Source organism: Eretmochelys imbricata, chromosome 10 (genome assembly GCF_965152235.1).
Source record: "Eretmochelys imbricata isolate rEreImb1 chromosome 10, rEreImb1.hap1, whole genome shotgun sequence".
In the NCBI taxonomy this organism is placed as follows: Eukaryota; Metazoa; Chordata; order Testudines; family Cheloniidae; genus Eretmochelys; species Eretmochelys imbricata.
In genome coordinates this window covers 34,063,143-34,089,387 of record NC_135581.1, presented here as the reverse complement: position 1 = coordinate 34,089,387, position 26,245 = coordinate 34,063,143, and the positions used below count along the sequence as shown (strand labels likewise).

General features: G+C 60.8%; 1 protein-coding gene across 1 annotated transcript in view; it reads left to right on the top strand.

Annotated features, from left to right (window-relative positions):
- Positions 1-25,291, top strand: part of CORO7 (coronin 7) — a 174,013-nt gene extending 148,722 nt beyond the window's left edge. Inside the window, exons 10-28 of the mRNA XM_077827628.1 lie at positions 5,815-5,869; positions 6,332-6,389; positions 7,625-7,770; positions 10,216-10,311; positions 11,072-11,212; positions 12,217-12,325; positions 12,572-12,747; positions 13,371-13,479; positions 14,424-14,510; positions 14,959-15,101; positions 16,600-16,704; positions 17,020-17,105; positions 18,099-18,240; positions 19,259-19,348; positions 21,315-21,431; positions 21,599-21,734; positions 22,214-22,305; positions 22,809-22,895; positions 23,360-25,291. Of these exons, the coding sequence (XP_077683754.1) occupies positions 5,815-5,869; positions 6,332-6,389; positions 7,625-7,770; positions 10,216-10,311; positions 11,072-11,212; positions 12,217-12,325; positions 12,572-12,747; positions 13,371-13,479; positions 14,424-14,510; positions 14,959-15,101; positions 16,600-16,704; positions 17,020-17,105; positions 18,099-18,240; positions 19,259-19,348; positions 21,315-21,431; positions 21,599-21,734; positions 22,214-22,305; positions 22,809-22,895; positions 23,360-23,365 (1,981 nt within the window). The 3' untranslated portion in view covers positions 23,366-25,291. The remainder of the gene's footprint in view (positions 1-5,814; positions 5,870-6,331; positions 6,390-7,624; positions 7,771-10,215; positions 10,312-11,071; positions 11,213-12,216; positions 12,326-12,571; positions 12,748-13,370; positions 13,480-14,423; positions 14,511-14,958; positions 15,102-16,599; positions 16,705-17,019; positions 17,106-18,098; positions 18,241-19,258; positions 19,349-21,314; positions 21,432-21,598; positions 21,735-22,213; positions 22,306-22,808; positions 22,896-23,359) is intronic.
- Positions 25,292-26,245: the final 954 nt, after the last annotated feature.

Genomic DNA, 26,245 nt, shown 5'->3' with positions numbered 1-26,245 from the left:
GGCACCAGCTGAGCTTAGTCACTGCTGCATTGCACCTGGAGTGACCCCCACGCCGTTCCCACACATAGCAGGCAGAGTGTTGCGATACTTTGCCCTGTCGCAGCCCGGGGCTGACACCAGCGGTGGCTCTGGGGATGTGGCCTCATTCAGCCTGGGGTCCCGGTGTGCAGAGGGTTAGCTGTGTGGGTCTCTCTGCTGGCTGGCTGTGGGGCAGAGGAGTCTCCGTCCCCCAGGCACGTGGACAGGGAACCAGGGGCCTTTTGCTTTGCCCTGGACAACTGGGCCCAGAGCTGAGCTGAGACCAGAGAGAGCTGCCCGATCTCCTTGCTCTCTTGTAATGATGCGGCCTCTGGCAGGACACTACTGAGAATATCCATTCAGGACAAATTGCTTAGAGCAGAGCAGTCATAGCCTAAGGCTGGGTGTCCTTTATTATTAAGGCACGCCAAACCAGCCAAACAGAGACTTCGGTTTTACCCCACTGGCTAACCAGAAGTCATACAAGCAATTCCCTTAGACACTCCAGTTTCCTAGTATCACCATCAGCACTGCTCCTTAAGCGGGTGAATGGTTATGAAAACCAATACCCCAGTAAAAGAAAAAAGTTTCTCCCAATTGTAACAATGCTGGTTCTGGTGGGACCCAACTGAGAGTGCCAATTCAGGACAAACTGCTTAAAGCAGGGCAGTTACGGCCCAAGGCTGGGGTTTTTATGCACACCAAGGCAAACCAAACCAGCCGGACAAAAAAGACTTTGGTTTTACCCCACTGGCTAACCACAAGTCACACAAGCAATTCCCTTAAACACTCCAGTTTCCCAGTATCCCCATCAGTGCCACTCGTTAAGGGGATAAATGGTTATGGAAACCAATATCCCAGTAAAAGAAAAAAAGGTTCTCTCGATCCCAAAGGACCAAGCCCCAGACCAGGTCAATATACCAGTCAGATCTTACTCACAAATCACACTGTTGCCAATCTTTTAGAATCTAAAATCTAAAGAAATACAGATGAGAGCTAAAGCTGGTTAAATGGAATTAATTACATACAGTAATGACAAAGTTCTTTTTTAAGGCTTGTAGCAGTGATGGAATAAATTTTAATTTGCTCTAGAGAAACATCTTCCTGAGCCTTATCGAATGCCAGATTCACTTCTGAGATACCAGACAGACACTCAGAAATTTTTTCCACATATGCACTGCTTCTTTGCACAGACAAACAACCATCTTCCTCAGACAAACATTTGGAGAAACCCTCTACAGGCAAATCCTTGCCCCTAATAGACACAGGTTCAGGATTATTTCTTTCCCGTGACTGATTTATGTCAACTTGACTGAACAAAGCTTTAATATCATCCCCAATCAAAAGATCCTTAGGTAATAATTTTCTTACACCAGCTATAACTTCATGTGTAACACAGTTCTATTCAAGATGGATTCTGGCTAAAGGCACACTTACAGTAAACTCATAGAGGATTACAATATTCAGACTCTCATTTGGTAAATAATCTTCCTATTTGACATGATCTGGTTTAACAAGAGTGATGTTAGAATCTGTAATTTGCCCTAAACAGCTTTTACCATTGACTTTTACATTCTGTACACAATTTATGGGGTTACCTTAACCCGAGCTCACAGTACAAGCATTTACATAAAAGGTGGCAGTGTTGGGGGAAAAAATGGTTACACACAGACAACTGCTTAGAGTCAAACAACATACCAACATTGTTACAAACTGGATAGATTCTATCCCCATCTTTGTTGTTGAGAGGGACTGGATTTTCAGTATGATACAGTTCCTGTTGTTCCTTTATTCTCTTGAGTTGGAGCTTAAGTCTGTCCTCTTCAGACTTAGCTTCTAGTTCCTGCAATCGAATATATGCCATTTTTTGTTCATGTTCAAAACACAGGTGTTCTTTCAGTAACTTCTCCTTCCATATCATCTATTTTTTGCTTTTGTTCAAGTTCTAGCTGCTGGTTTCTCACTGCAAGCATTTTCGCTGGGTCTGCTTCCTTATCACTGGCAATTAACAGATTTTTCAGTTCCTGCTCTGGGTCCTTGTGCTTAAAATACAACCCTCTCTGTAAGCACAATTCTTCCAGGCTTTTTCTGTCAGGATCTCGATCATGGATCACTCACGGTAACTGATTTTTAACCCTTAAACTCTCCAATATCAAAATTAAATTTTGACAAGTTTTGACTGATCCAAAAACCCAATTAACCTGTGGTAATGTGTATCCAAGCACGACTACACCACTGTAACAATGCGGCCTCTGGCAGGACACTACTGAGAGTATCCATTCAGGACAAATTGCTCAGAGCAGGGCAGTCACAGCCCACGGCTGGGTGTCCTTTATTATTAAGGTACGCCAAACCAGCCAAACAGAGAAGACTTCGGTTTTACCCCACTGGTTAACCAGAAGTCATACAAGCAATTCCCTTAGACACTCCAGTTTCCCAGTATCACCACCAGCACCGCTCCTTATGGGGGTGAATGGTTATGAAAATCAATACCCCAGTAAAAGAAAAAAGGGTTCTCCCGATACCAAAAGGCCAAGCCGCAGACCCAGGTCAATGTACCAGTCAGATCTTACCCACAAATCATGCTGTTGCCAATCCTTTAGAATCTAAAAGTTAATTCATAAAAAGAAAGAAATATAGACGAGAGCTAAAACTGGTTAAAGGGAATCAGTTACATACAGTCATGGCAAAGTTCTTGGTTCAGGCTTGTAGCAGTGATGGAATAAACTGCACGTTCAAATCAAGTCTCTAGAGTACATCCACACTTGGATGGGTCATTCAGTCCTTTATTCAGAGCTTTAGTTTGTAGCAAAGTTCCTCCAGAGGTAATAAGCAGGATTGAAGATAAAACAGAGGGGTTTCCAGGGCCTTTTATATTCTCTCTCTTGTGGGCGGAAACCCCTTTGTTCTCCTATGCAAAATCACAGAAACAAGATGGAGTTTCAGAGTAGCAGCCGTGTTAGTCTGTAATCACAAAAAGAAAAGGAGTACTTGTGGCACCTTAGAGACTAACCAATTTATTTGAGCATAAGATGGAGTTTGTAGCCACATGGGCAAGTCACATGTCCATGCATGACTCTTTACAGGGAGAGCTGCCATTGCTCACATGCTACCTTGAATGTTTCCAGGAAGACTTCTCATGTGGATTGGAGTCTCCCAAGGTCCATTGTTAGTTAAGTGTTTCTTGATTGGGTGCCAAATCTGAAGAGTCCCTTCTCAGTAAGATGGCCAAATGCTTCACTGGTGCTACTCAGAATCAAACACATTGAGATACAAGCACCTAGCCAATATTTATAACTTCAAATATAAAAATGATACATGCATACACATAGCATAATCATAACCAGCAAATCATAATCTTCTCATAGGTTTCATAGGTGCCACAAATCTTCTCATAGACACCTCACTTGACAACCTTTGTACAATATTTGCTGCAAATATATAACAGTGGTTGCAACAATGATCTATACGGTTACAGTTCATGTCAATAACATCACCCTGGGAGATGGGGCCCAGGGTAGGGGTGGGGCCATGCCACCCTCCCTCCCCATCTTCAATCTGACCCCCACAGAGTGATGGGGCTCTCCTCCAGCTGGGGGTGTCTGCAGGCAGGTCTGCCACCACAGGGGTTGCGGGAGGGGAGATTGTGCCATCCCCCACCGACAGGGACTGGCTGCTCTCCCTGGGAGCCAGCATCTCGCCTGGGGGAGCAATCATGCCATCTGGGGCTCTCCAGGACTCTGGAGCTGGCAAAGCTCCACCCTGCCCAGCCCCTGCAGCTGGAGCTCTGTGGTGGGGGAGAGGGGGCAGAGCGGCTCTAGAGTACAGGGGTGGCCACTCCGGAGCAGGCATGGCGGACAGGTCAAGGAGAAGCAATCACACAGCGGGAGGGGATTGGCCCAGACAAATGCCAATGTGGCTCCCCTGCAGCCTGACCCAGCTGGGGTAAATACCCCCACCACCATTGCCAGGGGGCAGGGAGTGCACCTGGCACCCGACACCAAGGGCCCTTGGTGCCCACATGCTGTTTCTGGCATTGCTGTGCTGGCGGGTGGCTGGGCGAAGTGCCTGAAGCTGCCTGCGGGGTCTGAAGAGTGGGCACCCAGGCTGGGGCAGGGAGAGGGGCTTCTCGGGGCGATGCCCAAGCTGTGCCGTGCAGCGAGGGGTGACATGCAGGGCATGTCTCCGGAAGCTCCCTGTGAGGTGCTGGACATGGGGGGGGGCTGCTGTGGTGCAGCCTGCTGAAGTCTGTGAGGTGGTGGGATTGGAGTGCCAGCACCCTGGGTAATACACTGCAGGGGACGCTGGCAGGGCGAGCGCCAGCATCGCCCTCAGAGAGCTGGTGTCAGGGGTGGGGGGCTGGCTGACCGGTGATGCAAGCGCAGATGGGGGCAATCAGCATGCCTCCTTCCGGGCAGCCTCTGATCACTGCTGGGGAGGGGTGGTGCCCCCAGGATGGTGCTGTATGTTGCTCAGAGCACGAGGCTCAGATGGGGAAGTTGGCCTCTCACCACAGCTTCAGGCGTAGGCAGGCCAGGGCAGCCAGCCAGGGCACCGCCTGGCCCCCCTCAGGCCCATGGAGTCCGTCACGCTGTGATTCTTGGTTATGGGGGCTCTGGCATGCACCCAGCTCCTTCCCTCAAGCCCTGCAGGGGGCAATGTCATGGCAGCACTGATGCCAGCACCCTGGGAAATGCGGCCGGCTGGTTCTGGCCTGGCACAGAAACGTTTCCAAAGAAATCTTGCCGCCGAGGGAAAAAGTGGTTGCTGCACGTTTAACACCAGCTGCTGTATCGCCGCAGCACCGGTCTCAGTCTGCTGCACACCACCCCGGCACTTGGGGGGCATCGGCACAGCTGTGGATGTGGGTGCGACCTGGGGCTGGATTATCGGTGGGAGGCAGGGCAGGACTGGAGCATTGGCATAGCCATGGACGGGACCCAAGCCTGGAGGACCGGGGGGGTGTAGGGCAGGACTGGGGGCATTGGCAGGGACGGGACGGTCCAGGTGCCGGGCTGGGAGTGGGCCCCGCTGGGACGGTCTGGGCGCCGGGCTGGGATTCAGCCTCGCGGGGATGGTCCGGGCGCTGGGCTGGGACTGGGCCCCACTGGGACGGTCTGGGCGCCAGGCTGGGATCAGCCTTGCGGGGACGGTCCGGGCGCCGGCCTGGGACTGGGCCCCGCTGGGATGGTCGCTGGGAGCTGGTCACTGAGCAGGCTGGAGTGCTGAGGTTCTTTGAAGAGCTTTATCTGCCTCTCCCTTTCCTTTCCCGCGTCCCTCCGGTGCACTCAGCGCCCCCGGCTGCAGCCGGCTGCTGTGTCCGGCAGCTCAATCTCCATATAAGGAGCTCACTCAAAGCTTTTCAACTTCAGTGCATTTTTGTCCATTTCCAACTCGGGCAAAGGCTGTCAGCCCAGCCCTCAGCTCCCGAACCCCCTGGGCTGCCCCCGGCTCCCTCGGGGAAAGCCCCCTATGGGGAGGGCTAGTGCCTGGCCGTGCCCCTGTGCCTGGTCGCTCGGCTGGCCTGGGCCTGAGGGAAAAAACAGGGGAGTCAGAACCAAAGTGAAAAACTGGCGCTGCACCCTGCTGGGGAACATGCCCTGGGCCACTGGGGAGCCGTCTCACAGACCAGTTGAGAAGCCCAGGGTTCTGCTGGCATTGCCCGTGGCGACCTGCTGGCTGGCACGGTCGGGTGCATGCGGAGCTGGGGCCCCTCCGTGGGTGCCAGCAGCGGCATGGCTGATCCGTAGGCCTGGCTCCAGGCAGTTCCCCTCACCAGGCCCCTTTGTCTTTCAGGGCGGCGATCCCTCTCTTGGACCCTGACACTGGGCTCTTGGTGGTGGCTGGAAAGGTGAGTGCTGGGAGAGCAGGGGGGCCATGCTGCAGCTGTTGTCGTGGGGGGCCGGGGCTCTCCTTGGGGGCCTTGGGGCTCTCACTCCGAAGCATTTGGGCCAGGAGTATGGTTCCTCCCTAGTTCCCTTGGTGGGGTTCAGCTGAGCAGGGCCCCCTTCTTCTAAACCCCTCTGTTCCCCCTTAGGTGAGATTGGGTGCACTGCTAGTCCACTCCAGTGGGGGGCGTCACTGCCCTGTCCCCTTATGGGGTATCCCCAGGCGAGGGATCTCGCTCCATCCCTGGGGTGGAGGCAGCAGAATTTCACTGTCCCTGAAGCCTCCTGCTCCCTGGCCCCACGGCAGCTGGTGTGTCCAGGCGAGAGGTGGCTGCAGCGGTGCCAAGCCCGGGCGGGGGCAGCCCGTTGTGCCTGCCCGGGGCCTGTGTGGGCGTTTGGGCCCTGCCATCTTGTCTCTGTTTCAGGGTGAAAATCTCCTCTACTGCTTTGAAGTGTGCCCCTCACTGCCAGCCCTGATGCCGGGTGAGTCTCCATCTAGCGGCCACCCCGCGCTCCCCTTCCCAAGCTCCGTGGGACCTGGGGTGCCTTGGGGACTGCTCTCAGACTGTGGGAAGGGCTGACATGGCAGAGGGGAAGCAGCCCGCTTCTTTGGGGTGAGGCCTGGGTATTGGGGTCCTCCTGACTGCCCCCACAAGGGACCCTCTGATATTATCCAGTGGGCTCAGTCCACCCAAGCAGCGCTCCAATAACCCGCGGGACATCCTAGAATGCTGTGAGCTGTGTATAGTCTAAGGGCTGAGCCGGACCCAAACCTGGTGACAGGGAATGGGTGAGACTCCAGGCAGTCCCTGACACAGGGCACAGTGCTATGCCACACCCCCAGGGTATGCCTGGCCGATTAATTCAGTCAGTCACCGTGGGCGCAACAGGCAGGGGGCTGCTCAGTGGGACCCCCTGTGCGGGGTGCGCTGGGAATGGCTGGGCAACACAGTGGACCCCCTGTCCTTGGGGACGGCTTGGGGCGGGCAGGAACCAAGAATGCCAGGGAGGAGGCCCGCTAATGGAGCGGCCGTGCAGCCTGCAGGGCACGCAGGGTCACGCTTGGGGAGCAGGTTCCTGGAGGGGCTGCCCTGGAAACAGAGTCCTAGGAGAATTGGACCCGGGGTGGGGGAAGAGCCAGCAGGTCCCCGGATGTCAGGGGCCACCTATGGCAGCGCAGTGAGCCACGCCAGCCAGTGGCAAGGGGATCACCTAGCCGCAGTATGAGGGGCCCCGGGGGCTGGCCTGGGACGGGGAAAACTCTGGGACCACTCAAGAGTTCTCACCCCGGCTGCCTGTGTGTTAGACTGGCCCTGAGGCACCCTGATTGCCCCCAAAGCTGCTGCCTGGTTTCGTTGGGTCAGCGTGCCAGGGTCTCCCGCCCATGCCCCGGGATGGCTGATTGGGGAGCTTGGTCTGTAATTGCGCTGGGCACGGATGTCAAGCAAGCGACAAGTCTGCGAGGCAGTGCTGGGTTTGAAAGCATGACGAGCCGCAGTGCCCGAGGGCCAAATTCAGTGGGGCTGGAGCAAGTACGTAATGGAAAGGCCTGTGCCTGACTGGGGTCTGGCAGGGCTGGGGTCCGTGTGCTTACCCCAGATGGCTGCGACGCCAGTAAATAGCCGCTGATAGTCCCGCAGGCCGCCCGGCCTCTCCAGCCGCCCTCCAGGCAATGGGCAGTGCAGCCCCACTCACACCATGTCTCCGTTTCCTGCTAGTGACCCAGTATCTGATGGAGGGCAAGGCTAAGGGCGCCGCCCTGGTGCCAAAGCGGGCGCTGGACGTCATGTCCTGCGAGGTGCTCAGAGTCCTGCAGCTGACCGACAGCTTCATTGTTCCCATCAGCTACACGGTGCCCCGCAAGGTGAGCCCTGGGCATGGAGGAGGTCTCAGGATATCTGGCGGCCCTGTGCCACCAGGCCAGCCTGAGTCCGAAGGATGACGTTAACCGTTTCAGGACCTGGTTCTGAGCCGTGCTCTGTCCCTTCGCTCCCAGGAGCACATGGCTCAGCTTGTCCCCCGCAAACCCCAGGGGGCAGGTGCATCCAGCTGCCCTGGGTACTGAAGAGCAGGATTGAGTCTTACCATGCACCCCCCTCCACAGTGACCCTCCTGTGCAAGTGCTAAGCCCTGGAGCTGGCGGGGGGAGTTCCCTGGCTGCCACTGTTCCCTCTAAGCTGTGCGTGTGGGCACACGCACACAGAACCTACACCCCGCGCACATGGTGAAATCCCGCACGCACAAAAAATGAAATACTAGAACGGAGCCAGGCCGAAATATCATTTACGGGCGACTTTTGACATTGTTTGCCCACCATCTATCAACACAGCCAGATTCTACTAGCTGGCAAGGCGGGGAAAGGGATAATGTATAAGCATTTTATTCGCTTGGGCGCATTTGCCTCATGGCACACAAATATGAACACTGCTTCAAAAATTTGCACAGAAGAAATTTTTTGCACACACGGCTTGTCAAAAATTAGAGGAACATTGCTGGCTGGGGCCTTTTTTGAGTGGGAAAATGTTTTGTCCCCAAAACAGCCCGTCTTTTAAACCAGACGTTTTGTGGGAAAACTTGAATTTGAAAAATAGTTTTCAAAAATGTTACCGAGGTTTTTAACTCCCCCCACCACCCCAAATCTAACTACACAACAGAAACAAGTTGAACATTTCCAAATAGTTTGCAGCTAAACCCATCTACTGCGAGCAGCTCTCCGTCCGACCAGCCGCCAAGTGCCCCAGGCTGCTCCTGGCCCCCCAAGCAGAACGATGCACCTTTTGGCTGCAGTCTATTTATCACCCCGAGCCATCAGTTCATAGGACTCCTTTTTTTGACTCTCCTCTTCTGAATGAACGAGCAGCTGTCTCTAGCCAGAGACTGCCCTATTTCATAGCACCAGTCTGGTCCCATCCAAATGGCTCAGAGGATGGGATAGAACTTGACTGATTTGCGGAGGAGGGGTAATCAAACACGGATAATCATTAGAAACACTTTTCCTTACTGGATCTCAACGTTCTTTGCAAAGTATTACCTGCATTTCACAGATGGGGAAGCTGCGGCAGAGAGGTGGGGTAGTGACTAGGCTGAGGTCATCCAGTGGCAGAGCCAGGAATGGAACCCAGGTCTCCACCCACTGGGCCGCATTGCCACCCCAGCTAGCTAGTTGAGATGGGCTGCAGTGCCAGGCTGTCTAGGGCACACCCCTGTTTGCTGTCTAACACACCCTCCTACTTCCCCCTTCTCTAGCTCCTGGCTCTCTCAAGGCCCTTTTAATGAGTGACCCCTTCCAACACCCTGGGGAGGGAGCTACGTTGTATCAGGGCCATTTTTCAATTGGGGAAACCAAGGCATGGAGCTGTGGCGGTGCACATTGTCAAACACGCCTTCCGATTCGGAGTGGCTCAGTGTTCAGTGTCCAGTCGGAGACCCTGGGGCCTGGTTTTCAGAGCGACTCCATCAGGTGGAGTTCTGGGCACTCAGCACTTCTAAAAATAAGGCCCAAGGTGTTGTAAGCTGGGCCCCTCACAACCAGGGGCCTGCCCTGTTGGACCCCCCTTCTGGAGAAGTGTCTGCTGGCACAGTCACCCCATAACCTGGAGCAAGGCTGGGACCAGAGCTCCTGTCTGCCAGCCTCAAGTCATGCACCCGACGGGGCATCCCCCAGGGACAGGAAACCCCTGTGACTCCTGTGTCAGCTCCCCCTCTGTGCTGAGTGCACAGGGGTCCAGTGCCAATGGCTGGGCACCCACAGCGAAGGGAGCATGCCATCTCCTGGCACAGTGAGGTGGGGCTTTCTGAAGGGATTGGTGAGGAGGAGGGGGTCACTGCCGGGGCGCCGAAGCATCTGCAGGCCCCCTGGACATAACAGCTGTAGCACAGTAGGAGGCTTGCCAGGCACAGGGGGGCTGACTCGGGGTGGGGGAGCTGTGGACCCTCAATTCTCTGAGGGGGAGAGGGTGCAAAGCCCCAGAAGTGGCCCCCTGCCTGGTTTTTGCAGCTGCTCCTTTCCTGGGGAAAGCTGGAGGCTGCGTTTGGGACTCCAGGTCGGGGTGCAGATCCCCTGGCATAGCAGGCAGCTTTAGGGAGCTCCATGCAGAGAGGCTGTGTCCTGCCCAGTTCCCTCCAACGGCCAGGACTTCCCCGCACCAGGGAGCTTCAGGGGATGTTCCACTGAGCAAGATAAGAGGGCCCCAGGATGCCCGCACAGGGTTCATGCTCACTGGGATCATCCTGCCAGGGGGCGAGATCATGCCAGCCCTTCCCTGGCGTATGCTCACTCAGCGCCACTTACAGCCTGTGTCTCTTCCAGTCCTTGCAGGAGTTCCACGAAGATCTGTTCCCAGACTCCACTGGGCCCGTCCCCGCGGTGTCAGCACAGGGCTGGTGGGCAGGGGACAACAAGCAGGTACCCACCCAGCTGCTGACTTGGCCTTCGGAGACCCAGGGTGCCCGAGGAGAGGCACTTCTACAGCTTCTCTCCATTGCTACCGTTCCATTGGTGCCGGGGGTGTGAGTCCCTCCCACCCATTGGTGCCAAGGGTGCGAGCCTGCCCCCCCCATTGGTGCTAGTGGTATAAGCCCCCCCATTGGTGCTGGTGGCATGAGGCCCTCCCATTGGTGCCAGTGGTATAAGCCCCCTCCCCGCCCCCCCGTTGGTGCTAGTGATATAAGCCCCCCCATTGGTGCTGAGGGTGTGAAGGCTTCTTGTTGGTGCTGTTGGTGTGAGGCCTTCCCTGTTGGTGCCAGTGGTGTGAGTCCCCCCCATTGGTACTGGGGTACAAGGGCCTCCCTGTTGGTGCTTGGGGTGAGGCCTCCCCCGTTGGTGCCATTGGTGTGAGCCCCGCCACCTCACATTGATGCCGGGGGTGTGAGGCAACCGTGCTACCGTGGCATTCACTGATGAGGCTGGTCACCGCCAGGGCAGGTCTCCAGGATGTGGCATTTTGGAGTCAGCGCCTTGTCTGTTCCTACCATCACTGAGCCGGGGGTGGCAGTGCTGGGACCCCCCCCCCACCATGTAGAGCAGGCTGGGGGTCCTGGCCCCCTGGGTGACCGTTCCGGGGAGCGCTGCCCTCTGCAGGCTTCAGAGAGCCCCCTGGGGGGCGATGGGGGGTTGGGGTGGCAGCCGCAGTGCTGGGCAGTGACCCTCTGCTGCTGTCCATCAGGTGGAGAAGATGAGCCTGAACCCCGCCCGCAGGCCCCAGGAGACCTTCACCTCCTGCCTGTTTCCCCTTGCCCGGCGTGAGGAGCCCGTGCCACCGGCTACCCAGCATCTCGCCGCCCGCTCTGGGGACATGGACAGAAGCGTGAGTGCCGGGCCTGGCTGGAGCTGCCAGCCCACAGGGCAGGGGCTGCCTCGGGGTCCCACGCACTGACACATCCCTGGGGCACTGCCAAACTCCCAGCGTGCACTGGGGCGTGGGGTACACCTGGCCTGGGGCACGTGGGGCAGTCACCCCAGAACCTGGGCGGGGCTGTGCAGGGTAGCACAGGAGTGAGGGCATGGCCATAGCAGCTGCAGGGCCAGGACTGTGACAAACAGCCACGGTAGGGGTTGGGGGGGAGCATTAGTGTCATGTGGGGTGAAAGGCTTGTGGGGGGCGGGGACAGGTCTGGATGCCACATCGCTGCCAGGATCTGAGCACTATAACTCCACACGCTGCCCCTTTGATCCCAACTGGCAGCGCCCCACCTCTGCCAATGCCTTCCAATCCCGACCTGCCCCCCAGCTCTGCCAGCCTTCCACCCCCAGCTCTGCCGGCACCCTCCAATCCTGACCTGCCCCCCAGCTCTGCCAGCCTTGCCCCCCAGCTCTGCCAAGACCCTCCAATCCTGACCTGCCCCCCAGCTCTGCCAGCCCTGCCCCCCAGCTCTGCCAATGCCTTCTAATCCTGACCTGCCCCCGACTCTGCCAGTGCTACCTGTGGCTCTGCCAGGCCTGCCCCAGCTCTGCCAGCCATGCCCAACCTCTGCCAACACCCTCCAATCCCAGCCTGCCCCCCAACTCTACCAGCCCTGCCCCCACCTCTGCCAACACCCTTCAATCCCAACCTGCCCTCCAGCTCTGCCCCCCAGCTCTGCCAACACCCTCCAATCCAGTCAGCAGCCCCTGGCTGTTCTAACCCAGCATCAGATTCTCCCAGCTACCTGCCATCCCCTGATGACTCCTAGGAGCTGCAGCTCCCATCGCCCCTGGGTTGGCATCTGACCACTGGCTGGTTCCCTGCCTGGCTGCGTTGGGTGGAGGACGGGGGCTTTGGCCAGGCTGTTTAACCCCCTGACTCCCTGTGGGGTCCGTTCTTCCCCACAGGAGGGCAGCAGCCTCTCGTCTCCCCCCAGCTCCCTGAGCTCTCCCTCCAGCTCAGCCCCATCTCTCTCCACCGCCAGCCCTAGTCAGAAGTCCCTGCAGAGCATTCTGGGTAAGTGGGAGCGGCCACTCAGGGGGGCGCGGGCGTTTGGCTAGGCGGGTGCAGCCTGGAGCCAGGCACAAGGTGGCTGCCACGCCCAGGGCACTCTGCCATCTCCTGGAAGACGGGCAGGGAGAGGAGCAGCAGCTGGCGCCTGGCTCTTCCTCGGCCCAGGCGGGCAGCCAGAGCTGGGGATGGTCCGTGAGGCCCTGCCCTGGTTGGGGGCAAATCCCTCACTCCTGCCCTCGTCCCCCCCAGGGCCCAGCTCAAAGTTCCGTCACACCCTGGGGACACTGCTGCCCCGCGGCACCCACATCACCAACCTCAAGGGGCTGAACCTCACCACGCCAGGGGAGAGCGACGGCATCTGCGCCAACCGGCTGCGCGTCGCTGTCCCGCTGCTGTCAGCAGGTGGGCAGATCGCCGTGCTGGAGGTAGGTGCGCGGTCGGGCTGGGCGCTGCTGGGACGTGCCACGGCACGGGTGCGGGGTGGGCCCTGGGAGGGCAAGCTTCCCTGCCAGAGTGCCTCCACCCTGGGGCTGAAAGAGCCCTGGCCCGCTCTGCTGCCCGCTGCCCAAAGGGAGCAGTTGGAGGCGCTGCTGAGACTGCATTCCCTGCCTGGCCCAGCCCCTGGCGCTGTGGAATCACGCAGGGGACCCAGTGGGTCTGGACTCCCTGGTGTGGGGCCTGGCTCTCCACAGCCGGCCCCACTCTGACAGCTCAGTGTGCTGCAGGGACATGTCCCCAAGGAGATCACACATGTGGGGTGAGAACTCTGGCGTCAAAACCTCCAGCCCTGCCAGCCTGCACTGAAGGGGCGCTCGTCTAGGTGGTACCAATAGTGGGTCTGTAATCCCCTCTGCGAGCCAGCCACTAGAGGGCACTGTCGCCCACACACTGCTGCCACTGTGGCTCATCACGCGGAGCCTGGGGAGGGTGGTGCTGAGACGGCAGGGAGGGGAAGCGAGGTGCCATCCTCCCCACTGCGGCACACCTGGGGATGGGGGTGAAGGTAATGGAGCTGCCGCGCTGCATTGACTGCGGGATTCTGCTGCAGCTCTCCAAGCCGGGCCGGCTCCCCGACACGTCCGTGCCCACCATTGAGAATGGGACGCCGGTCGCAGACTTCTGCTGGGACCCCTTCGACCTGCAGCGCCTCGCAGTCGGTGCGTGAACTCTCTAACCTCCCCTAACGCCCAGCTCCTCGCTGCCAGCTGCAGGTGTGGGGCTGTGTGATGAGAACTCTCCTCATTCCAGGCCCATGTCCAAGGCTGCCCGGTGCTCTTCCCCCCCCCCCCCCCCCCCCCGCAGGACACACTGTTAAGATCAGCAGTCCTTCTTCACTGCCCTTCTCTGGCAGTCTTCCTTCACAGATCTCCAATGCGCTTTGTAGACCTTCAGTAAGCCCCCAAAACCTTCCCCCGCCTCAGCCACAAATGGAATCTGTGTAATCCCATTTTACAGGTGGGGAAACTGAGGCACAGTTTCTATCCCTTGCCCAAGGTCAGCCAGGTGGCAGAGGCTGGAGTAGAATCTCTTAATTCCCAGCCCTGGGATCTAGTCCCCCTGTTCCCCATTACTGCTGGATCTTCTCTCATAGGCTAGTGAGTTCCTGATCTTTTCGGTAATCGCTGCATGAGCAGTGTGGTCTAGTGGTTGTATCAGGACCTGTCAGGCGGGTTGGGTTCTAGTCCCAGCTTTGCTGTTGACATGCTGGGTAGCCACAGGCCAGTCACTGCTGCAGGACAGGGTTCCTGTGAAATGAGGCTGATGCGACTGAGTCCAGCAGAATGCGCACGTTTCCGAAGTGTGGTTGCCATTGCCGGATTTCAGCGGTGATTAAAACAGGCCAAGCAATCTCTGGGAAATGCCAGGGGGAGATTTTTAGGAATGGTTGAAAATGAAGTTTCAGCAGTTTTTAAAACATGCTGGGGGCCACTCGGGGTGTGGGCACATTTCGGGACGTCCTGCTGCCCCGGCCCCTTGTCCTTCCCAGAGCACAGCTGGCATGCCTGATCTTCGCCTGCCCAAGGCCCCAGCGTCCCAAGGGGCAGAGGCTGTTAGCACCCGGCTCATTCTTTGTCTCTTTTCGGCCATCTCGGGCGTTCAGCTGGCGACGATGCCAAGATCCGACTGTGGCGAGTCCCCCCAGGAGGGCTGCAGGAGACGCTGCTGGCGCCTGAGGCCGTGCTCAGAGGTAAGGGCTGTGGGAGCGTTTGTGGTGCTGGCAGACAGGGAGAGGCTCCGAGTGCATCTCTCTGTCCATGGCGGGCTGCAGTGCCTGGCCTGCCGGCTGGGTTTACCTGGCCCGCCCCACAGTCATGCTGTGCTGGAGCGAAGCTTTCCCTTAAGCCGATGAGCCCATCTCTAAGCTGGGGCTTCAGAGCAAACCATCCGGAGGGGACGGGAGTGTGTCACTGCTGAAGAAACAGGGCCCCAGGATTTGCCAGCTGGCTGGCTCCCTTGGCGGGGCGCTGGCTCTGTCACCGCTCTGTCCCTCTAACCAGGCCTGGTTTCAGTAGCCCTGGCTCGCTGGCTCCTTGCTCTGGGCTTCGCACGCCGGGGGCTCTGAACAGAGCGCCTACCGCACCCTGGCTCCCTTGCCCACGCCAGGCCACGGAGATCTCCTCTCTCTCTCCCCCGAGGTCACACGGAGAAGATCTACTCCCTCAAATTCCACCCCCTGGCTGCAGACATACTGGCTTCCTCCTCCTACGACATGAGCGTGCGGATCTGGGACCTGCAGGCGGGCAGGGAGAAGCTGTGCCTGAGGGGGCACCGAGAGCAGGTAGGGGGCGAGCGAGGCCAGGGCAAGGGCCAGGAAAAGGAGTCACCACAGGCAGATGAGGCCTGCAGCTCCCCCACACTGCAACAGCCCCACGCAGCCCACGCGGGAGGGGAGGGCGCAGTCAGTGACGTGGGCTGTCGCTGCCGGAGAAATACGCAGGGCTTTTTAAAATGCATAAACATCTGTAGCCGGCCATAGCCACGGAGATGGGAATCCCCCACAGCCCGCTGTGGGTTGCACCTTCAGAAAGCTAAACCCCTCCTGAGAGATGGTCAGTCCCAGAGTGCTCCCTCGGGACGCCAAGCCAGACGAGCGCGCCAAGAACACAGGGGACAGCTTGTGTCTGGCAGCTGGGGCGTGTGAGCCCTCCGTGCGCCAGGGGCCAGCCCAGAGACGCACGCAGCGGGGTAGCTTCCTCCAGCCAGATCCTTCCAGATGAGCTCAGCACTGGCCCGCTCCCAGACCAGCCTGACTCTCTGGGCTGCAGCGCCTGCCCGTCCCGGCTGCTGGCGCGTGCCCAGGGCAGCACCAGGCAGAGCTCAGGCTGCAGGGGCGTAACCTCCAGTCGCCATCCCAGGGTCAATCTAGATGAAGGCAGGGTGTGAGCGGAAAGCCTAGGAGCCGTACTATGAAGCAGCGCTGATAATGCATATGGCCCATGCCCCCACAGCGCTGAGTCCTGGGATAGCACGGTCAGAGCAGAGGCACTGCATCCTAACCGGCCTTTGCCAGCTTGCAGCCATGCCAGCCAATGTCTCAGCCGAACCACCGAGCCTCATGGCGGCGGTGCTGGGAGGGCCCTGCCCACGGCCGATCCCCGCGCTTGGGACAGGGCTCAGGACAGATGGGACTGCTTTGGCAGGGGGTGGGAATCAGCACTGTTTGCCTGTGGGCATGAGGGGGGCTGGGACCTGAGCTAAGAGAGCCCCTCTGTCTGTGGGGCTGCCGGGCCGGATCCCACCCTGCATGCCCTCAGGATTCCTGTCCCCAGCTGGTGTGGTTCAGGAGCGCAGGCCAGCCTGGCGTGCCCAGAGCCACGTCCCCGTGTTGGTGCCAGGCTGCGCAGGACACACTGGACGTGGGCCACAAGGAAGGAGCCTGGCGTAGCTGAACTGGTTTAAACTGGCATGCGTTTAGCGTGGGAGCGAGGCCTGGCAGAGGCAGCCACAGTAGGTCCATGGCTGTCCTGGCGTGGGGCTCGGCCCCCTTCTCCAGCACGCACAGGCTGATTCAGCTGGCGGGCCCCCTGCTGATTCTCCCCTTGCCTCCAGAGGTCCCTCCCCTGCCACGATCCATGCCCCGCTCTGCTTTAACCCTTCCAGTGCTGAGCCGGCAGCCTCTCCCAAGCTGGCTCCTCACGGTCACAGCTTGGATTGGGGCCCCAGCCTGCCCACCCCATCGCTGCCAGGCCCTTCCCTGCTTACCATGCTCGGTGAGCACCACGCAGCCAGTGCCCGGGGCCAGGACATGTGTGATACAGGCCGCGGGTGTCTTTCAGATCCTCAGCATGGCTTGGAGTCCGGATGGCCGGAAGCTGGCCACAGTCAGCAAGGATGGCAGAGTGCGGGTCTATGCGCCCCGCCAGTCCCTGGAGCCCGAGCAGGTGAGGGGTCGGTCGCTTCCTCCTGGGGGGTGAAGGGGAGGGCATGACGGAGCCAGGGCTATGGGGGGACCAGGAGGGAGCTGGCTGCGGGGCATAGGGGTCCCTGGGGGGGTGTTTGGCCAGCAGCAGCAGGAGTGGGCTACAGTGTGCTCTGCTGTGCCCAGCCAGTCGTGTGCTCCCACTCCTGGCTCCCAGTCCCACCCCAAATTTGCCCTGCGCAGCCCATTCCCCTTTGCCACCGGCCAGGGTCGAGGCAGATCTACAAGAAGTGTTGGGGGTGTAGGCCAGGGAGTCACAGTTCTCTCCCCCCAACAGGAAGGCCCTGGCCCCGAGGGCGGGCGAGGCGCACGGCTGGTCTGGGTCTGTGGTGGCCACTACCTGCTGGTGTCTGGCTTCGACAGGTAAGGGCTGGTGCTGCGTCCCCGGGCCATCAGTCACCTGCGCAGGTCACGGCCCTGCGATAATGTCCATTGCCATGGTCCTGGGAGTGCAGCCGCCTCTGGGGGAAAGACGGCAGTTGACCCCACATGCAGGCCATGGAGCTGAACACCGGGTGGCTCCGAATTGCACTGATCACTGGTCCCAGCAGGGCCTATGCCCTCAGCCAGACTGTGCCGCCTGCTCCACAGGGCAAGGCTCCAGAGCGAGGGATGCTAGCTTCGTGTCAGTGCCCAGAGCAGCGTGGCACCCACGCCCTCCCCAGAGGGACCACCCGGGGGCGCAGTCACTTCCTGGCTGGCCGTGCTGCAGAGTCCCAGCTTGGATGACTGCTCTGCTAGGGACCCCAGCTCCACTCGCCCTGCGGAGCCAGGGGTTACTGGTGGGCAAAGCAGGGCTTCACTTCCTGTCCTAAACCGCTGCTGCACGCTGGCCCTGCCGCCCCACGGGGCTGCATTCCCCAAGGGGCCACGCACTCCCTGGGATGCTGGGGCCGGTTTGTGGAGGAAGCCCCAGGGGATCCCTGGAGACCAGGTGGGAGCCTTGTGAGAGGTGGCCCCAGCGAGGGGCCCAGGAGGCAGGGTCACCTGCCATTCTGCAGGAGATCTCCCTGCCAGGAGCCAGGCCTGGGCCCTGAAGCCAGCTCCATCTGCCTTACTCTGCACCTGGCCTTTATCTAGACACCAGGCCAACACCCTGGCGCTGTTGCCATCTCCCTGCTGCCTGGCCTGCGAATTCTTGTGTCCAGGCTCCCCTGCCGGGCCCGGTGCACATCTTGAATGGGAGGCAGCCGCAGCCTGAACCGAGCCAGCCTCCATCCCACATGGCCTCCGGCATGGCAGTGCCCCAGGAATGGGATCGCCAAGGGAGCAGCATCTCCTCACGAGGAGGACGAGGGCAGCTGTGTGGTGAGCTGGCCACGTGTCCCGCTGATCTGTGCCATGTTCTCCACACAGCCGCAGTGAGCGCCAGCTGTACCTGTCTGACGCAGCGTCCCTGGCAGCCGGGCCCCTGGCGGTGTTGAGCATCGACACAGCTCCCTCCACCCTCATCCCCTTCTATGACCCGGACACCAGCGTGGTCTTCCTCACCGGCAAGGTGAGTGTCTAGAGGCGGGGCAGCTCAGCCAGTTCGCATGGACAGGGCGTCTGCCAGCTCCTCACCAGCCCTGCCGGGGGCTGGGCATAGGAGCCAACCTGGAGGTGAGTTGCAGAGCGAGGCCCGGGTGGAGCCAGGAGCGTGACTGGGGTGTTCCCAGGGCTCGGACCGCCAGGGCCCATCCTTCTCTCTCCATTGTCACTGCGGGTGGCACATCCTGGCCGAGCTGCCAGGCCTCAGGCTGTGCCAGGAGTACCAGCGGGGCAGCCCTGGGCCAACGGGCAGTCGAAGAGCCCAGGGCCTTGGAGAAAGGGCTGAGCAGCATCTGGGCTCTGCATGTCCCACAGGGCCTGGCACATGGGTGTGGACCTGCTAGCTTCGTGCCAGTCCCTGGAGCTGCATGGCACCCATGCCCTCCCCAGAGGGACCACACGGGGGGTCGGTCACATGGCTGGGTTGCATGGCTGGCCATGCTGTACAGTCTCAGCTTGGCTGTCCCACAGGGCCCTGGCACATGGGTGTGAGCCTGGGAGAAGCAGTGACCAGCAGCCCAGCGGGGAGTGCCCCTGTGCCCGGCCGCTGGGGCATCAGTGGCCACGCTCTGTTTGGAGCAGGGGGTCCCCAGAGGGCTGGGCCCCAGGATGATGGAGTGGAGTCTTCCTGCATGGGGGAGAAGCTCCCTGCCTGGGTCCCCTGTTGGGAGGCTGTTGGCCCAGACAGCCCCATGGGCTCCGTCCCACAGCGGCCAGGCTTCAGGCCGTGCTCTCCTTGCAGCTGGCCCTGGAGGGCTGGGTGCTGCTCCTCCTCTGGGTCCCGCCCGGGAGCCTCCCCACGGCCCATTGCCTCCCTCCCCGTGTCACCATGGGGCTGCTGCATCCTGGCTGGCTCACCACACACCACACCTCCATGACAGCACCAGGGGGACACGGCAGCTGCCCCTGACATCGGCCCGGCCTGGCCGCACCCCATACATCGCCAGCTCTCCCCTCACGCGACTCTCCTTGGCCTTGGCGTTTAGGGCGACACAAGAGTCTTTGTTTACGAGGTGGTCCCCGAGGCGCCCTTCTTCCTGGAGTGCAACAGCTTCACCTCCACCGACCCACACAAGGTACCGGGACTGGCGGGGAGAGGGTCCTGGGCAGAGGGAACAGGATCACCTCTGCAGTGCCAGGCCAGCTGCCCGCTCACAAAGGCAGGGCTCCTGCCTCCCCCAGTCAGGCTCTGCGTGTCCAGTGTGTACCCTGGCCTCCCCCAGCCAAGCTAGGCCTGGGGGTGGCCTGGCAGCGCCTGCCTTTGCTGCTGCCCTCCTTGGCTGGCGGCAGGTTTCTGCGAGGCTGGGTGGATGGGGCAGCTGTCCCGGCTGGCTGTGTTGGGACAGTCGGATCTCCCAATGGCTGACGAGCACAGAGACACCAACGCCTCTGATCCCCGGCTCAGTCCTGGTCTGTGCATGCTCCAGTGGGGTGGGGGTGCCCATATCCCTGTGGCCGGTTGGGGGCGATTTCTGCATCCACCGCCCGAGCAAGGAGACCTGAATGCTCCGTGTCAGCTGTCCTGGCTCGAACGGCCCCAGGCCATGGGTGGCTCTGTCACATCAGGGGCACAGTCATGGTCCAGGCCACGTCGCTGCATCGGAGCATGGGAGAGCGGGCACAGCCGGGACCTAGTGTTGGCAGAGCCCGCTGCGCCCCATGGGTCCCCATGCAGGGCTGTCCCCGATCACACGTTCCCCAGGGCTTGACCAGCCCAGGCCTCAGTATCCCAGGGACAGCCTGTAACCCCTTCCCCAGGAGACCGGACCACATCCCCAGACAGATCCACCCCCACCTCACCCCTTCCTTTTCCCTGCCAGTCCTGCGGCCGGGAACTCGCCACTCCGCTCCCTTGTATAGCTGGTGCAAAGCCGCCCTCTAGTGGCCGTCCAGGGGAGTCACTATCTCCAGGGTGCCGGGGCGTTATAGCGCAGCAGTTCCCCGCCACCGCCGCTCGAGGGACGCGTGGTGCCAGGGGGCATAGTGCAGGGACACAGTGCTACGAGTGCAGGAGGAATCCCGCTCCAGAGACAGGTGGAGCTGCCCACCTGTGTGTGCAGGGGAAGCCTCCTGGGCAGTGCCCTCAGCCCCGCCCTCGAAGTCCAGGTTGGCAGCCGCCCCCCGGGCTGCTGGAGACTGCAGCCGTCCCTCTCACTGCATGCTGGCCGGCGGTGGGCAGGAGCTCCGCATCCCCCTCTGGGCATGGGGGTCCATGGGCGGGCACCAGGTTAGAGGTGCGCCCGGGGGCTTGGCTTTCCATAGTGTGGGGTGTGGCACAGGAAGGGAGAAAAGGAGGCTCTGAAACCCTGAACTGCCCTTCCTCGTGCTGAGCCCCAGGGGCTGGCATGGTGAGCGCGTTGCCCACATAGGCAGCCGACAGACCGGTCCCATGGGGGCAGGGTCTTTCTCGTGGGCTTTGGGCACCTGGCCTTCACAACCCAGGCATCCCATCCTGCACCAGGAGCCCTGTGGCACAGGGTGCTGTAGAGAGTGTTCTGGGGAGAGGCAGAAGCAGGAGGAGAGGGTGGGGCCAGGGGACAGCACCATCCTTTGTGTTCTACCCCATGGCACTTTTTGCAGGGGTCGGGTTGCCAGGCTGGGCTCCTGTTCCAATTGGGGTAAGGATGTTCTGCCTCCATTCAGCCCCACTGCAGTGTCAAATGACTGTCAGGTTTCTTTATTTGCATGCTGTTTTCCTGGGCTGTTAATCAGCTGCCACGTTCCACACCAGAAGTGGCTGCATCTCATTGGTGGTTCAGGCCTTTCCTCTCTCGCTTTGCTTTGTAACTCTGCAGAGGGCCATGGAGCCTGCACAAATCCTGTGCCCTGAGTAGGCAGCGCCAGGGAGCCAGCAACACTGCCTGAATACGGCCTCCTGGGGGTCCGTCACCCCGTTGCCATCCCTGCCCCTCGCTGAAGAAGAAAGTAGGACTCGGCGGTATCCCCAGTGCCCCGGAAGTGAGATTCACAGGGGCCAGGCCCCCAAGGGGTGGTGCTGCCAGGCACTGGGGGACTCTGACATCTCCCTCTCTGCTTTCCCAGGGCTTTGTGTTCCTGCCCAAGACGGAGTGCGATGTGCGGGAGGTGGACTTTGCCAGGGCTCTGCGCCTGAGGCAGAACTCCATCGAGCCGGTCGCCTTCAGGGTCCCGCGAGTCAAGGTGGGTGGCATCGGACTCCCTGGGCTGCGCGGGGGGCTGGGCCAGGACAGTCTGAGCCCCAAGGAGCGAGCCCTGCCGTGCTGCCTGCCCCCTCCCTTAGGCAGCTGGCCAGGCCGAGCCCCTTCACCCAGCATAGCCCCTAACCCCGGCCTTCCTCCCATGTGCAGAAGGACTATTTCCAGGACGACATCTACCCGGCCACTGCAGTGTGCTGGGAGCCAGCCCTCTCCGCCGCGGCCTGGTACGCGGGCACCGATGGGCAGCACCGCACCATCAGCCTGCAGCCCCGGGACATGACGCCAGGTGGGTGAGGGCAAGGCCATGGGAGGCGGAGGGGCCCAGAGCGCCGGGCGCAGCGCAGGTGGCGGCTGGCCTCTGGGTGGTGCAGAGTGGGTCCCATGCACCTTCCTCTTCCCCACACGCACCAGCGTCGGGGGGTGGAGTGAGGGCACTCAGGGGAGGAGGTGTCCCCAGCTATGTGGCACTGGGAGAAGGACCCATAGACCCAGCTGAGGCTGATCAGACCGGCAAACCCTTGCTGGGCTCAGGGTGGGCAGGGAGAGGGATCTGGGGGTCCTTGCCAGGCTCTGGGCAGGCAGGGTCCGCACCCCAGGCTGGCGTCTCTCTCTGGGACAGGAGGAGGCCAGGCGGGAGCCGTTCTTCGGTGGCCCTTTGTGAAGGCTGGCGAGCTCGGGGCTGGCCGGTACCGGGGGGGGGGGGGGGCAGAGGGTGAGGAGGTGGGTGCTGATGCTGCTCTCTCCCTCCGGACCCATCTGTGCCAGTGAGCGCAGCCCCACAGGATGTGCCGTCCCGGAAGTACGTCCCGGCCTCGGTCTACCTGGAGGAGAAGTCTGATGAGCAGAAGAAGGAGGAGGTGGGCTGCCCCGGGGATCTGTGTGCTTTGACTCACCTCAGCTAGCACTGCCCAGCCAGGCCCCCTGCCCCCACAGCTGCAGTCTGGACCTGGCCCAGTGCTGGGGACCACTGACCCTACTGGGTGCCCCCCTACCCCCGTTGTCCATGCCAGGCACTGACCCCCCCCCCCACAGAGCCCCCTCCCTGCTGGGTGCTAACCCTGCCCACCAGCCCCCTGAAGCCCCTTCCCCACCAGGCACTGAACCCACCCATCAGCCCCATGGAGCCTCCTGCAAGACACTGACCCACCAGAACTCCCAGGGGAGGGGGGAGTATCTGGCACAACAGTGCCCACTGGACAGTTAGTCTCCATTCTGTGCCTGGGGCAGGGGAGCGGGGCTGCAGGGCCTGTATTCCACCACCCGGCTGCCAGTAGCAGACACCATGGGGGCAGTGAGCGCTGGGAAGGCCCCCTGGGTCCCATTGCGGGACAGCACCGATGCCCTGCCCTTCTCCCCGCAGCTGCTGAGCGCGATGGTGGCCAAGTTGGGTAACCGGGACGACCCCCTGCCGCAGGAATCCTTCGAAGGGGTGGATGAAGCGGAATGGGTAGGGCCAGGGGGCCTGCTCTGGGGGTGACAGGGGGGTGTTGCGACACGCTTCCCTGGGGGTGGGGGGCAGGAGCCAGTCACTCAGTTCACTGGCCGTGAGGGGAGGAGAGCTGGGGCCTCAGTGCTGCCTGGACCCCACCTCCTGCTCCGCACCCCCACGGGGGAAGCTGGGCAGCAGGAGCTACGGACGGTTCCCTGAGAAGAAACCCTCATGGCCTTCCATATCCAGAGGGACTTGTGGGCTCTGGAGGAGGCACAGAGCAATCACACTCCTCTGCCAGGAGCTCTCCCGAGACGGGGGGTGGAATCCCAAGAGGACAGCATGCCTGGTGATCACACCCCTGTGCCAGGTGCCCTGCCCGAGACGTGGGGGGATCCGGAGAGGGCAGCATGTCCAGTGATCACACCCCTGTGCCAGGCACCCTGCCCGGGCTCCCGCTCACTCCATCTCTTTCTTTGTAGGACTAGCCCTGGAGGGGTGACTCCTGTTTCCTGGGACCGCAATCTCCTCCGTGCCAATGCTGCTGGCTCCCCACCTCCCTGCCTGGCCTTCACAGCCCCCACGCTGAGGCCTTGCTTTTTGCTGGACTGTGCCCACACCCCAGGGCTTCGCCGCTCCCCAATCCAGCACTGATCTCCCTGGAGGGCCTCAGGCCCAGCCCAGGCCCTTTCCCAAAGAGCCCGGGAAGCCGGCTCTGCGCCAGGCTCTGCCTTGTTACCTAAGGGCTAATGGACTGAGTGAGCCAGATCCTGCCAGCTTCGCCAGGCTGCACCCTCCTCTCCGTGTGGGGTCTGGGAGGGCTATGGACACTCTGCTGACCGCGGTGCTGCCGGGCCAGGGCTGGCCGTGCTGGCCGTGGCTTCGGCCAGTTTATACCCTCTGCCCGTTGGACCAGCAGGCTCCTCTGGGCACCTCAAATCACCCATCCTCGAGCAGAGCTGCTCATCGGTCGGCTGATGTTCACATTGTGCTTGGGCCCCAGCCGATGGCACTGTGGTGGTAACCACCGCGGGCAAGGACAGAGCCACCCTGAGGGCTGCAAGGCTGGGGAAGGAGAGGGCCGTGGGGAGCTGGGGATGCCAGCGTGGGATCTGGGGGCTTCCCAGCCTGGCCTTTCATAGCCACCAACCCTCCCTGTTCTCGCAACACAATCTCTTTAGCCCGACTGAGCATGGCCCCCAAGCAAAGGCGCGGCCTGCAGCACCTCCTTCAGGCCAGCCCAGCTCACAACGCACTGGGCTTTAGGGGCCTGATACCCAGGGCTGCAGGTGCCTTGAACACCTCCACAAGTTTACTCCAGAGCACTTGCACATGCCTCACGCGTCTTTCAGGCTGCGGGGAGCAAGGGCCAGAGGCTGGAATCACTGCGGCACAGTGTACGCCAAGTGTCTTCTCTGAGTTCGGCTGTCGCCCCGCTGCACCTGGCTCACTGGCACCTGTCGATCCAGTGCAGGGGTCTGGCCTGGGATTGTTCTTCAGTTCAGATCTGAAGGCGAAGTCACACTTGTTCTGTTTCCCCTCCGGCAGACATTCAAAGCACAAGCCTTCCCAGGAGGGGCACCACACCCTGGCCTCGAGGGCTGCCTGGCTGGAGGGTGGGCAGGAGTCGCTGGTGGGTAGCCTTGGCAGAGAGCAGGGATGGCACAGGCCTGGAGCTTAGCACTGTGGTTCAGGAACCCAAGGGTGCCCGGCCTGTGTGGCACGGCCAGCCCAGGCCTGGGCCCAGCCGCAGCAGAGCTTCCACTGCAACCCCACTGGCACGCCTCTGGAGCCTCCCCTCTACCCCAGGCTGGGCTTGGGGCACAGGCTGCTGCTGCGGGTGGGTGGTGCCCTCTTGGTTACAACTTGGACTCAAGTTCCAGGTACTATTACTGATTTCCCTCTGACCCTGGCATTTAGTGCAGCAGCCCCATCAGCTCGGGCGGGCGGTACCCGAGGGCTCCAGATGCTTGCCCTGCTGCTTATGGGATACCCAGTCTGGACGCCTCCAGGCTCCAGGGCTGCCAGGCTGGCATCCTTCCCCAGCATTACATTCGCTCTGCGCAATATTTCACCAACAGTGTGAGCCTTTAGCCCACCTAGGCGGTGTCTCGCAGAGAGTGCGTGATGTCGCTCAGTATGTGACCTGCCTGGGCGCTGGGGGAATGTTCTCTTGGGGTGAGAGAGCAGAGCCGAGCTACCCTGAGCCAAGACCCACAGCTGCCCAGCCCTTCCTGGAGGGCCTGGCACCGCAAGGGGCATTGCCTTGCCAGCAAGCCCAAGTGCCAGAGCAGGACTGGGGCTGTGCTTTGTAAGGCCCGGGAGCCTGGGGGTGGGGACTCAGTGGGTGTCTGCTGGGAGAGGACAAATGCCAGCAAGCCAGTGGAGAGGAGGGAGGGGGCTTCTGAAACGGCGCCGCGAGTTTTAATAAAAAATGATATTTTAAACCAAACAAACGGAGGCAGGAAATCTATAGTCCCTGAAAGGCAGCATGGCAGGCAAAGCCTCCTCCTTCTCCAGGGCTGTGGGGGATGGATTCTCACACCTGCCTCTTGGCTGGCTGGTGCCGCAGCTCCCTGTTGATGCTGGCCTGTGGCCAACTCCCACTTGCCCGTCATCTGGATGTCTTTGCAGCCCAGCTCATGGGCTGCAGCTGCTGGGAGGGCCAAGCCCAATGCAGGTAGCCAGTGTGGGCAGGGAGTCCCTGAACCACTGCAGCCGACTGTGCCTTCTCCCCTCGGACCCAGTGCTCCTGTGGGTGAGCCTTAGTGCTCACCACCACAGTTGTGGCCAATGGAAGTGCCTCCCAGGGCTCTGCCAGCCCTCCATTTTCCTTGGTGGGATACGGGGGTGCAGCGGTGGTACACCCCAGCCCCCGAGCCCAGCGCATCGTCTTGCAGCCAGCAGTTTTCAGGGCCGGGCACTCTCAGCTCCCACTAGGCACATCACTGACGCTCCGGCCTGGCCCGCTTGGAGCCTGCAGGGGCTGTGTTCACAGCTCAGGACTAGGACTCCCTGCAGCTTGGGAGACAGCTGCCCCTGGTGCGGGCACCGCCTGGGAGGGATTGGGAGTTGCAGCTGTGTTACGCCTGGGCCCGGGGGCGGGCAAGGCTGTGCCCTCATGGAGGTGACCCAAAACATGGAGAGGATTGAGTTCGGATGCGAGGCCCTGGGGGAAGGGAACTGCCATTGCCACAGGGTAACTGTTGGCTCCCTGTTGTTCTAGTGACTGCTATTGCACCGGGCATGGGTGGAAGGCAGGCAGCAAGGGCAACCTACGAAAGCCCGCCCCCCCCTTGGCTGATCGTTTGAAGTCTGGGTTTGTAGTGATTTGGAACCAAACCTAAACATGTTGAAATTGGCCATTC